The sequence below is a fragment of the Ochotona princeps genome, chromosome 9 (assembly GCF_030435755.1).
Source record: "Ochotona princeps isolate mOchPri1 chromosome 9, mOchPri1.hap1, whole genome shotgun sequence".
In the NCBI taxonomy this organism is placed as follows: domain Eukaryota; kingdom Metazoa; phylum Chordata; class Mammalia; order Lagomorpha; family Ochotonidae; genus Ochotona; species Ochotona princeps.
In genome coordinates, this window is record NC_080840.1 from 68,817,033 (window position 1) to 68,829,483 (window position 12,451).

The 12,451-nt window shown below is 39.9% G+C and overlaps 1 protein-coding gene across 2 annotated transcripts in view; it reads left to right on the forward strand.

The window, feature by feature from the left end:
* Positions 1-12,451, forward strand: part of WWP1 (WW domain containing E3 ubiquitin protein ligase 1) — a 73,142-nt gene that overhangs the window by 8,244 nt on the left and 52,447 nt on the right. The window contains exons 1-3 of one of the 2 annotated variants that reach the window (XM_058668772.1): positions 1,004-1,151; positions 9,775-9,912; positions 10,011-10,077. In XM_058668772.1, the coding sequence (XP_058524755.1) occupies positions 1,106-1,151; positions 9,775-9,912; positions 10,011-10,077 (251 nt within the window). In that variant the 5' untranslated portion in view covers positions 1,004-1,105. Of the gene's footprint in view, positions 1-1,003; positions 1,152-9,774; positions 9,913-10,010; positions 10,078-12,451 lie in introns of those variants that run through there. The other variant, XM_058668771.1, reaches the window with a different exon arrangement.

Sequence of the window (12,451 nt, forward strand, 5' to 3'; positions counted from 1 at the left end):
GAAGCTGGGAGCCAGCAGCTTCTTCTGGGTCTCCCAAGTGGGTGCAAGGGCCCAAGCACTTGGACCATCATCTGCTGCCTTCCCAGGACACAAGCAGGGAGCTGGATTGGAAGTGCAGCAGCTGGGCCTCAAACTGGTGGCCATATAGGATCCCAACACCACGGGCAGCTCACAGTGCCTCTGGGAACTTCACTTTTATCTACTTTGTAGTAAATGTCTGAATTTCATCATTACCTGTGGCTGAATAATATCCCATTGTATACGCGTAAGGCACATTTTTACCCATGGGTGGACACCTAGGTTGAGTGCTTTTCTTGGCTGTTGTGCACAGATCTTCAGTGCAAATGAGAGGGCAGAATCTGTGTGACATGCTGTTCATTTGCCCAGAATGGAGTGTCTGGGTTGTAGGATCTATTTTTAGATGATGATGATTATTATTGTTATTATTATTATTATTATTATTATTATTATTTACTATTTATTTGAAAGGCAGGTGATAGGGAAGTGCAGGGAGGGAGTGACTTCCAGGTACTGGTTTACTAAGTATCTATAATGGCCTAGCCAGAACTTGTCAGGTCTTCCATGTGGGTCCATGAGTGGAGACATTTGGGCTGTCGTTTGATGCCTTTCATGGAGCATTAGCAATAAAATAACCAGGAACTGAACTGGTGCTCGGATGTGGGAAGCTGGCATCCCAGGCTGTGAGTTAACTGATGGTACCACAGTCCCAACCCATTGATTCGTTTGTTGAGAACCTCCATGCTGTTCTCAATAATGGCTACTAACTTGCATCCACACCAACAGTAAATAAGGGGTAAGACTGACCACATCTTTGCCAGCCTTTTTTGATTGTAGCCATTCTAACTAGAATGAGGTGATCTCAGTATGGTTTTCATTGCGTTTCTCTGAGGTCTGGTTATATAGAGTATTTTTCATATGTTTGTTGGCTGTTTTTATTGCTTTGGAGAAATATTCAAACATTTTGCACAAAGCTTTTTAAGGATTTGTTTATATTCATTTGAAAGGCAGAGTTGGAACAAAAGAGTGAGAGGGAGAGACAGAGGGAGAGAGAGAGATATCTTCCATCCACTGAATCGCTTCCCACATGGCCACAGCAGCTGGGGTTGGACCAGGCCAAAGCCAGAAGCCTAGTAAGTTCATCTGTTTGCCATATCAGTGACAAAGGCCAAGCATTTGGGCCATGTTTTACTGCTTTCTCAACTGTGTTAGTAGGGACTAGATGGAAAATGGAGCAACCAGTACCCAAACCGGCAGTTATATAGGATATATCCTGGTCTGCTGCAGTACCAGCCACTGCTCAGTTTTTCGCTCTTAGTATCATTATTATCATTATTATTATTTTAAAATTTTAGAAGCAGAGAGATGGTAACAGAGAAAGAGATGCGTGTGTGCACACCTATGCGTGCACAAACACACAAACAATTTCCCATCACATCCCAGGAACCCAGCATGACCAGGTCAGAGTCAGACCTAAAGGAACCCAATCCAGGTCTGTGTTAGTGAAGAGATTCAACTACTTAAACCTTTGCTCATTTAAAAACTTGATTTATTTCCATTGATATTGTTGAGTTCGTTTTGAATGTTTTATATTCTGATTATTATTTATTCTTCATCGTGGGCCTGGTTTGTATAAATTTTCTCCCATTCCTGACATTTAGACAGTTTTTAGCCATTCACTCAAACTGAAGTTCTTGCTCAAATCCGTAAATCCTTTTACTAATTATTTTCTGTCCTTAGAGATTTTTTTTTTCATCAATTTGCAAAAGTAGGTTTACTTGGTTAAGTGTTAAAATGCTAATGCTTTAAAATAGTAAGTTGATTCTTTTAAAAAGTTCTTTCTGAAATTATACATCTAATTTAAAAATCAGTTTTTCATATCCTTTCCGGATATCGGGAACTGTGACTCAGAAAACTAAGGTGTTAATTATTATAGTTTATACTACTATTAGCTGTGCTTAGTTTGATGTATTCTGGTTTTTAAAAGTACATTCTCCTGAAGCTATACAGTTTGATCCTCTGCTACATCATGGCGTCTGTGTGTGGGAAAGTCACGTAATTCATCTCGGTACAGAATTAATAGGTATTGTGAGCATTCAGGACCTGGTTTGCATTATTGTTTAACCATGCCTCTGTTGTTGGAAATTTAGGTTGTTTCCAGTTAAAACAGATTGTACTAAACCTGTGTATAAAATTATAATTATCTTCTATATAGATCCTATTATATTATCCGTACACTTTGAATGAGTCATTTATAAACTGAATATATTTTCATCTACTCATTTGTTTCTTGAAATGGCTCAAAAGTTGAGGCCAAGCCAGGCTTGGAACTCAGCCCCTGTCTCTCACCTGGGTGACCGGGGCCCACCTGCTTAGCCTACTGTCCTTAGGGTGTGCATAAGAAAGAAACTGAAATCTTGGTAGTAGAACTTACATGTAAGCCCTGGCTTGAGAGATGGAAAAAATTCAGTAGATGTTTTAATAACTAGGCCAAACACCTGCCACCAAATTTCTTTTTCTTATAAAGATACCAATTTTTAGATAAGAACTTACCTAATTACTATAACTTAATTACCTCTCTTAAGATTTTGTCCCTGGCCTGGCGCAGTGGCCTAGAGGGCTAAAGTCCTCACCTTGAACGCACCAGAATCCTATATGGGCACAGGTTCTAATCCTGGCAGTCCTGCTTCCCATCCAACTCCCTGTTTGTGGCCTGGGAAAGCAGTCGAGGACGGCCCAAAGCCTTGGGACCCTGAACCCACGCGGGAGACCCAGAAGAGCTTCCTGGCTTTGGATCTGCTCAGCTCCAGTCATTGCGGCCACTTAGCGAGTGAATCAATGGACAGATCTTCCTCTTTGTCTCCCCTTCTCTCTGTATATCTGATTTTGCGCTAAAAAAACAAAAAGAGTCTTTAAAAAAAACCTTCAAAAATAGAAGAAAAAAGGATAATGTATGTATTATATCCCTCCCATTTCAAATTCATATTAACATCTGAACATCTAGGATTGCAAAATGTAACTGTTTCTGGGAACAAAATCCTTTTTTTAAAAAAAAGATTTATTTTTTTATTGCAAAGAGAGAGAGAGGAGAGACAGAGAGGAAGATCTTCCATCCTATGATTCACTCCCCAAGTGAGCGCAACAGCTAGAGCGGAGCTGAGAGCTCCTCTGAAGCCAGGAGCTCTTTCCAGTCTCCCACGCGGGTGCAGGGTCCCAAGGCTTTAGGCCGTCCTCGACTGCTTTCCCAGGCCACAAGCAGGGAGCTGGATGGGAAGCGGAGCTGCTGGGATTAGAACCAGTACCCATATGGGATCCCAGCACATGCAAGGCGAAGACTTCAGCCACTAGGTTATTGTGCTGGGCCCTGTTTTTGAAGGTTTTTAAAATTTAGTCTCCCTTCTTGATGCAATATTAAGTTAATAATGAGTTGTTAAAGTCGTCCATAATCTTAAGTAAAACCTATAATTGACCCATCAGAACTCATACAATCACCCTCTCCCCCATGACATACATGCACACGTTACAGCTAGTTTACTAGAGGAATTCTTTCGCTTCCTTCCGTGGAAGTCCTAGTGAGCTTTCACCCCTTAACCTTCATTTCTGTGTAACGACTTGGTTGGTTAGTGCCCAAAGATTTTGCTAATGTCTCTGTGGTATAGTTCTAGAACTTCTGTGGATTTAAGTCCCCTTTTGGACCTCAGTTAACCTTAAGTTATGTATCCAGTTCAGCTGGTCTCTATTCAAAGCTGGAAGTTTCATAGTTTGCTCTGCAGAGCTGTCTAGTAAGTTTGGCATTTTTTATCTCAACACCATGAGGTACTGATATATGGGAGATATTTCCCCTTCCCATGCCTCACTGTTCCTTAAATTATAAAAGGGAAAAAATAACTCTCTTGTCAAATGAGACTCAGTCGATTAATCCTCCATGTGCAAGTACCAGGACCCCATTTGTGCTGCTCCACTTCCCATCCAGCTCCCTGCTTGTGGCCTGGGAAAGCCGTCGAGGACGGCCCAAGGCTTTGGGACCCTTGCACCCACGTGGGGGACCTGGAAGAAGCTCCTGGCTTAACTCTGCTTTCAGTCGTTGTGGCCACTAGAGGAGCGAACTATGGTTGGAAAATCTTTGCTCTGTCTCTCCTTCTTTCTGTAAATCTACTTTTCAAACAAAAATAAATAAATCTAAAAAAAATAAGCTAAGATAGAAGGGCGGGTTTTAACCTGTATTGTACTTTAGAGTAGGGCAGAGGGACCACCATGGGCTGAATTTAAATTCTGTTCGGGAGAGTGACTGAAACTTTTAAAGGGATTAGGAAGGGGCAAGCAGAGATTCAGTAGAGTCCTAATTACAAAAGATTGGCTGGTATAAATGCGATAAGACCACATGTGTCTGTTGATGGGCAGGTTTCAAAGCTGGGATTCTGTCCTGCCACATGCCACAGTGACTAGCAGGCAGGATCCCTGACCTTTGTTTTTTTGATAGCATTTAGAGGAATGACTGGAACAGACAGGAAATATTCTAGGAAAGGGTGGTTTGATATTATGAAGTGTTGGCTAGAAGAAACTAAATTCTTCTGGCAGCTTTAAGTGTTCTCAGACACTTTAAGGGAGGCCAGGGTTATCCGAGGGGTACAGCTTTGAGTTGTCAGGAACTATAATAGTGCATCTGGGGTGGGTATGTGCGCGCACACATTCAGGCATGTGACCTCATTTGTTCTGAAAGTTTGCAGTTGTAGGTCAAGGGTGCAGTCTGATCACAAAGAAGACTCAGAAATCTGAGTTTGGTCCAGGAGGGAATCACAAGGCTGGAGAGTACGAGAGGAGGAGGAGTGCGGTTAATACATGTGTCGGAGTGTAAATCGTGCTTTAATCTGTGCTTCCTTTTGGAGACTGATGGAGCCACATTCACACGTTCCAAGCAGGAGCCAGACAGCTGACACTAAGACACTGGAATGACACTGAGGTGGTTTGTTTTTTTAATGGTTTTAATAGAACAAAAATTTAGCATTTGTTAAGAAAGGAGTTTGAAATCCATTAAATTAGTTTTAAATTTAGTTACACCAAAAGTGATGTTCTTGGAATAATTCTCTTTACAGTGAATGATAGGGAAGTGTAGAAGAGAAATATGTCATTTATTGTAGAGGACAGAACATAATCTAGCAGTTTTAGTTAAAAACTTTAAGTTTACTTGCAGCTTAGCTCATTTGTTAGTTACCTGTTTGACTTATGTTTTTATTTTATGAATTGACAGTCAGTATAAACAGTTATTTCAAAGCTGAAGTGTTTAGCACACAGTATTTATTTCTAGTTACATAAATGAATCTCACTTAAGGAAAATGTTTGTATTGACATTACCATGTCAAGGGGAATGAGATGTGTTTTGGTTTGTGCTGTGTTTTGTTGCTAGGGTTTATTTAGAGGTTAGGAAATCACAGCACACTTGGGTCATACTGAGGGCTGGAGCAGGCTGGGGAGGGAAGAATGGGAGATCCTTCTCCTTCCATCTTGTGCCCCTCCCTGCTGCCAGGCTTCCTGGGAGCCTTGAAAGGGGAGTGGGTACAGAGTACCACTCTTGAGTCCCTGCTGTCCCAGGGAAGGGGTCATTTGATTTACAGGTAGGCAGATAGAGAATGAAATGTTTTGTTTCGCATGGGTGCATGTGTGTGTGTGTTTTTTAATGAGAAGAAATTTATTTAAAAGCATTGGTTTTGTATAAGTAGGTAGGTTAGCAGGTCAAAAATCACCAGATAAGGTGGTGACTTACGAGGGACTTATAGTTTGACTCCAAAGGCAATTGCATGGCAGAATTCTCTGTTCTTCTCTGGAAGAACAGAGACCCTACTTTTCTTTTTTTCTGAAATTTTCTTGTGTTTTTGTAAGTAGCTAGTAGCATATATATAACTTAAAGTACAGATTTTTGATTGTGGTAGGAGATCACAGAGACACAAGGGCCATGTTCAGTGATAGAATGGCCTGGGAGTGGAAACGTGAGAGAGAGAGAGCACACCCCTCCACATTGCCAGACTACACGTGGACCTGGGAAAATGATAGCACCCCCAGGTCCCCACTGGGCAGGGGAAGAGTATGCTGGGGGAGGTTCGGGGTGTATCATTAATACATAAGAAGGTGGGAGTTACAAAGAGTGGGGGATGTGGCTTCCAACACATGACACTTAGCTAGCTAGGGTCCCATTAAGAATGAAATGTTTGGGGTCCGGCACGGTGGCCTAGCAGCTAAAGTCCTCACCTTGCATGTGCCGGGATCGCATATGGGCACCTGTTCTAATCCTGGTAGCTCCGCTTCAGATCGGCTCAGCTCCCGCCATTGCGGCTACTTGGGGAGTGAATCAAACAGATGGAAGATCTTCCTTTCTGTCTCTCCTTGTCTCTGTATATGTGACTTTTCAATAAAAAATAAAATAAATCTTTTTTAAAAATGAAGTATTTTAAGCACTTAACTATACATAGCTGACTAGCGGTTTTCCTAAAATTAGCATACCATTTTGTGTGTCAAAAAACATGAGTATCTTTAGTAAATATTTCCACATTAATATGTAAACTGATGAAGTGATTTTCTTATCTAATCATTTTTAATTACTATGGTCATATTTTTAGGGATCATTTTTACTTTAATTCATATTGTCTCATTTTTTTTTTGCACATTTTCCTACTGAGTTGTTTATTTTTTCTCACCAGTTTAGTAGAGCTCTTTTTTCTCGCAAGTGATCATTTGCCTCTGTTTGTTCTGAGTTTGGGCTTAGATAGAAGTCTAGTCATTAAATGTTCGTTATTTTTCAATATTTTTACGCACAAAAAATACTTCCAAATTTCTGAATTTGATAGTTATCTATATATTTTTGCTGTCATGTCTTATGAATTCTATGATTTATTTTATGTAGTAGGAGGTGAAGGCTTTGTGGTTTATGACTTGATATGGAAAGACTTAAGAGTGGGAAAACCTGGTTTTTGTGATATTTATACCCTCATTTTACTTGTAAAAATATGATTTTTATCATATTTTTGTGTATGTTGCCCAGCCAACAAAATGGCCCAAGCATCCTACCTCTTGTTTCACAACTTTGTGCAGTCCACCTCATCAGTGGACCAGAGGTGGTGGAGGTGACAGGTGTAGAGTATGGCTGCCGTGACTTGGCCTAAGAGGCTTCTCCACTTTGGTATTCTGGGTTCCTCATCTGGGGTAAACAGGCCACTGCTGTGAGGACTCTCCCTGGAGAGAGGCATCCGTTGGCCCGCATACATGGGCCTCTCTGACTCCCAGCCTACAGAAATGGCTAGCATTATGAGGCTTTATTATTTAGTAATAGACTATTAAAGCATTGTTAAGCAGTTTTACAAACTGCTCCAGAACGTGAATGCACACAATATAAATTTGAAAAGCCTTAACAGGATGTGTGTGTGTGTGTTTTTTTTTTTTAGTATATCCATGATTACAAGGTAAATTACCTAGTTTAATATGTGGCTTCTAAAGAATTCAGACTGTTCTGTTGTCATCTTGAGGATGAGGGAGAAATGCGAAAAACATCTAAAAAATCAACTTTTGCCTTGTAAAAGTAAATTTCTTGGAGACAGACCTATAGTCTGAATCATATACACGATTGGTTTTGATGTTTCATAAACTTCAGGTCACATATAAATATACCAAATAGATGTAACTACTGCTTGAGGGGAACCTTTAAACCATTGTCATAGTCAGAAAAACCTGACTGAATGAAAATCCAGAGATTATCCTTAATCTGCTGTTACATAATGAACCCATGATCAAAGATCACAGATTAGAACAAACACAAGCAAGACTCCATAAGAAGAGGCTAAATGATAACGAGGCCGATCGTGAATGTTTCTGCTCTGCAGCCCCCATGATCTGTGTTATACCGATTCATCTTTGCTATTTTAGCATGAAAGCAACCATTGACTCACTTATAAATGAATGATACTGTGTTAAAACTTTATTTACAAAAATGGGTAACGAATCATGTTTGACTTAGATATTGTAGTTTGCTGACCCCTGCCAGGGGACAGAGTCAACAACATACTTTGAGACTGGCTCAAGTCTCATCTGCTTCCAGCCCGTCTCCTGGCTCATGTTCCTAGGTCGCAGTGAATAATGGTGCCCTTGCTTGAGTTCCTACCATCCACATGGGAGACCTGGTTGGAACTTCTGGGTCCTTGCTTCCACCTGTTCCAAATCTAGCTATTGTAGCCATTTGAGCAGTGAGCCAGTGGATAGAATGACTCTCTCTCTCTCCCTGGCTGTCACTGTGCTTTTAAGAAGAGTTAATGGCTGCCGTGTTTTGAACACTAGCATACATCCACACTAATGATAAACATGACGTACATGGACTTGCAAGAAAAATAATTTTTAAAAGCTGCCATAGAGAAACACAGGTCACTTATGTAGATTTATAAAGAAGTATTGTACGGATAGCAGTAGTAAGATAGTGGGAAAAATTCCTTCAAAGAGTTCAGTGAAGATCGTTGGCAAAATAAAATTCATGTCCAGCAGAAAGCAAACATTTATAAATTCTAAAAAAAAAAAAAAGCAATTTTTGAAGTCTGTTCTGTGGGAATCTATTCAAAAGTGAAGTATTTTAGAAAAAACAAATAGCTAAACTCTAGACACTTTAGGTGGAGGGAGATGACAAATTTGAAATAGAGTGTAGGACAATATAGCTTTCTTAAGTTTCTAACTATTTTAATTGCTTATTCATTTTGCTATGGGATAGAGGTGGAATGTATGGCGCTACAGATGTTTGGAGTAGGGATTCTCTCTTTCCTCGTGGTTGCTGTCTAGTTGCTGACTTTGTCATTTTTTTCTGCAATTAGGTGATTAGTTCATGGATTTTTATGTTGGATGTTTCGTACATCTGTGCAGAAATGCACTGCCTCATGATTTTAAAAGCTGTAATAAGCCACCGTAAGGCAGATCGAAGTAATCAAACTCAGTCTAAACAACAGTGATCATCGATAACTTTTTTAAGCTTTTATTTTTTAAAGTATAAACTCACAAATTGTACTTGTGTTTGTTTATAGGGGACAGAATGATGTTCTGCTGTGTAAACACACAGGAAGAATCTTCTCCCTCTTGTCTTTGTGCCCTGTTCCTGTCATCTCCCATTCTTCCCAATATCATAACCATATCTTTTATGTGATAGAATTGAAGCCCAGTGACTCTGAGTTTAAATAGGAACTTGATGTCCTAGAAACGGCAAGTCCTTGGCCTTATATTTAAAAACTATCACAGTACTTAGCACTTGCTGGGCACCGACTGTGTATCATGTGGTACTCCAGCTTTCTGTTTGGCTTTGCATCGGGGCCATATAACTTCAGTTTTCATTTTGTAACGAGAAAAGAGTGGCACAAGAAATTTCATGTAACTTGTTGGATGCAGTGCTAGTGAGCAGCGGAGCTGGCTTTGGTAACTGGACCACCTAAGTCGTGTGCAGAAATTTTACCTCGGCCCCAAAACGGGGGCTGAAGATCAAAATTTAGGCAGTAGCTACGTTTATTTGGTGTGCTTTTATGTTACCTGAAGTTTATAAAATATCCAGAAGCAATTAAAAATGCTGTGAAAAACCTGAGGTCAAGGGAAAGGCATTAGTTAGGCGTGAGAAAGGATTGATTCTGGTGTGGTAGGGGGAGGTCTGAAGACAGAAATACAGAGAATTCCTTCCTGTTGTGGCTCATATTTCCGTATGAGGCAAAAGCCCTTAAATTAAAATATTCTTTTTTTTTTTTCTAGTGGAAAGAGTGAAAGAACAATTAAAACTTTCCTTGGAAAACAAGAATGGCGTAGTGCAAACTGGTGAATTGACAATTGTGCTTGATGGATTGGTGATTGAGCAGGAAAACCTAGCAAACTGCAGCTCATCTCCAACTTGTAAGCTAAATTGATACCTTGTTATGTTTTAAAGGGGGCGGGGGGAAATTAAGCAAGAAGCATATCCAAACCTAGTTTGTTTCTTTCTCGTTGTTTAGTAGAAATACGGCAAAATGGTGATGCCTTACATGAAAATGCAGAGTCTTCCGAAAGGACAACTGTCAGGTAGAATGTTTTACTTTGTCGTCAGATGATGCATAATTTCTCACATGTGAAGTTTTAAATTTTAACCTTAGTTTCGAATTTGCCACAGAATTTAAAAGCTTATGTCTAAATGTGTCATTTTGCGAATCCTAGTGAAAGTTTTATTCACATATACGTGTTAAATCTATTACTTAAACTATACATTTCAGTGGTTTTTAGTAGAATCAAAGGTGTGTAACCGTCACCAGTATCTTACTTGGAACATATTCATCACCCACAACGCTATCCGTGAGCGGTCGACTCCTGCACCACCCGCCGCCCAGCTCTGGGCTCCTGTGGTCTGCCGTCCTGCTCTGTGGATTCCCGTTAGGCCATTTCATCCCACGTGTAAACACAGTCATCCTGAATACAAGCTGTCGTTAATGGCATTTTCTTTTTCTTGTTTTTTATATAAATTCTTTATTTTTCATGATACAGTTTTTTAAGCTCAGGAATTTCCCCTTACACCCTCCCTCACCCTCTCCCCTCACTGTGTGATCCTCTGTTGTAACAGTAGTATAGTCCTTCAGCAAGAGTCCTAAGTCCATCGTTCTGTTTAATTGTATCCTGACGTTGTAGGGATGGACAGTGTCAAGATGTGTTTCTCAACATCATTCCTGCAGGTTCATTCATATGGTAGCGTGTCTTAGTTCCTCATTTTGTAAGGCTTAAACGTGACTTTAAAAAATTTTTTATGTGAGTTTATTTTATTGGTAGAAAGAGTTAAATCATATGGGAAAGTCTTCCTGCTGCCCTAGATGTTTTGATCCTGTAGATGAGAAGGTAGATGGCCCACTCATTGTGGTCTGCCCTGAGAAATAAACTGCCCTCTTCATGTTGCAGGCATAAAACTGTAAATGAGATTCAATGTAGTGAAGTTAACACCTAAGATACAAGCATATACTGCTATAAAATTAGCATATTACATTTGAAAAAGTATGCTTTTTCACTTGTCCTCCTGCCACTATGGCAGGGGTAAGGGTCCTGTCTATCCCAGAGCCCCCTCCCGTCGCTAGGACGGAAGTTTCCTTTCTCAACTTTTCTAATAAATCTTGCTTTAAAACTAAAAAAAAAAAAAAAGAATGTGACTTTTATTAATGCGAACAAATTACTGATTATCGCATGCCTAGCTCAGTGGTAATTCTCACCAGAGCACTTAAATAGATGTTGGCCTTCAACGTGTCTATTTGACTTAAATAAATATATTGAATACCCATATTATGATTAGCATTGGGAAAAGTAAGGACTGAAAGGATACAGCTGAGTTGATCAAAATGTATTCGTATGTATATATGTACCTTTGTGATTGTTTTCTCATTTAAATGATGTATTTTTTAACTTTATACATAAATATTTGACAGTTTCAGGGACACTGTGTGGCTGTTTGATGCATGTGTACATGCTTTCCTGATCTTTAAAATGCAGTTTCAGGTGGACAAAGGGGCGTGAATAACTACTAACCTAAAATTATTCACTGTAAATTACACATTTGGAGTCAAAGACGAGGAGTGTAGTAACAGCCTTCACATGGGTTGTTCACCCTGCACTTCTGTATCGCGGATTCACTACATGCCTGGGGAGGGACACACAAATCGGAATCCTTTGGGAGGCTGTTCAGTCAACACCTGCCCAGACTTCCCACACAGGCGTCCGCGCCTAAAGAGACCGGATTCATTACTCACTGGGTTCTTAGATCTCTGCAGAGAACTGTCAGAGAGCAGAATTCCAGGCCAAGTAAATAAAAACACCTTAAGTATATTTACAGGAAATTCATGTTCTGCAGATTCTCCTGATTCTAGAATATAGTACTTAACCTTCTCTTAAAATCTTGTATTCATTGTAATTTTACTGCCTAATGCATAAATTGGTAATAATAAATGCTTTTCATCATGTTTTTCATATTACTAAGATTGATACAGACTATCTCTTGTAAGGTGAATAAAGAGAAATTTGTAAAGAAATTGGATCAGAGAAATGGGGCAGATTTTCAAAAGCTTTGCTTACTTCTTAGGATTCTAAATTTTTGAGCTCGGCATGATAGCCTTAGCGGCTTAAGTTCTCATCTTGCATGCACTGGAGGCAGTGACAGGGCTCAGGACTCCAAGGTGAGGCATCTCAGCACTGGCTGAAGCCAGCTTAGCTGGCACAGTAGCTGCCAGCCCACATGCCTGCCCCTATTTTGTAAGTTCTTCTAACTCTAGTCTGATTAGCCTTTCCTGTCATTATGTGCTTTCAGTTTTAGTGCCCAATACATAGTTTAGGATCAATGTTTGCCGAATTTTTTGGCTTATGTTTTAGTATTCAGTAAAATGAAAAATTTAAAGAGATTTTTTATTATAAATTCCTTATTAATTTC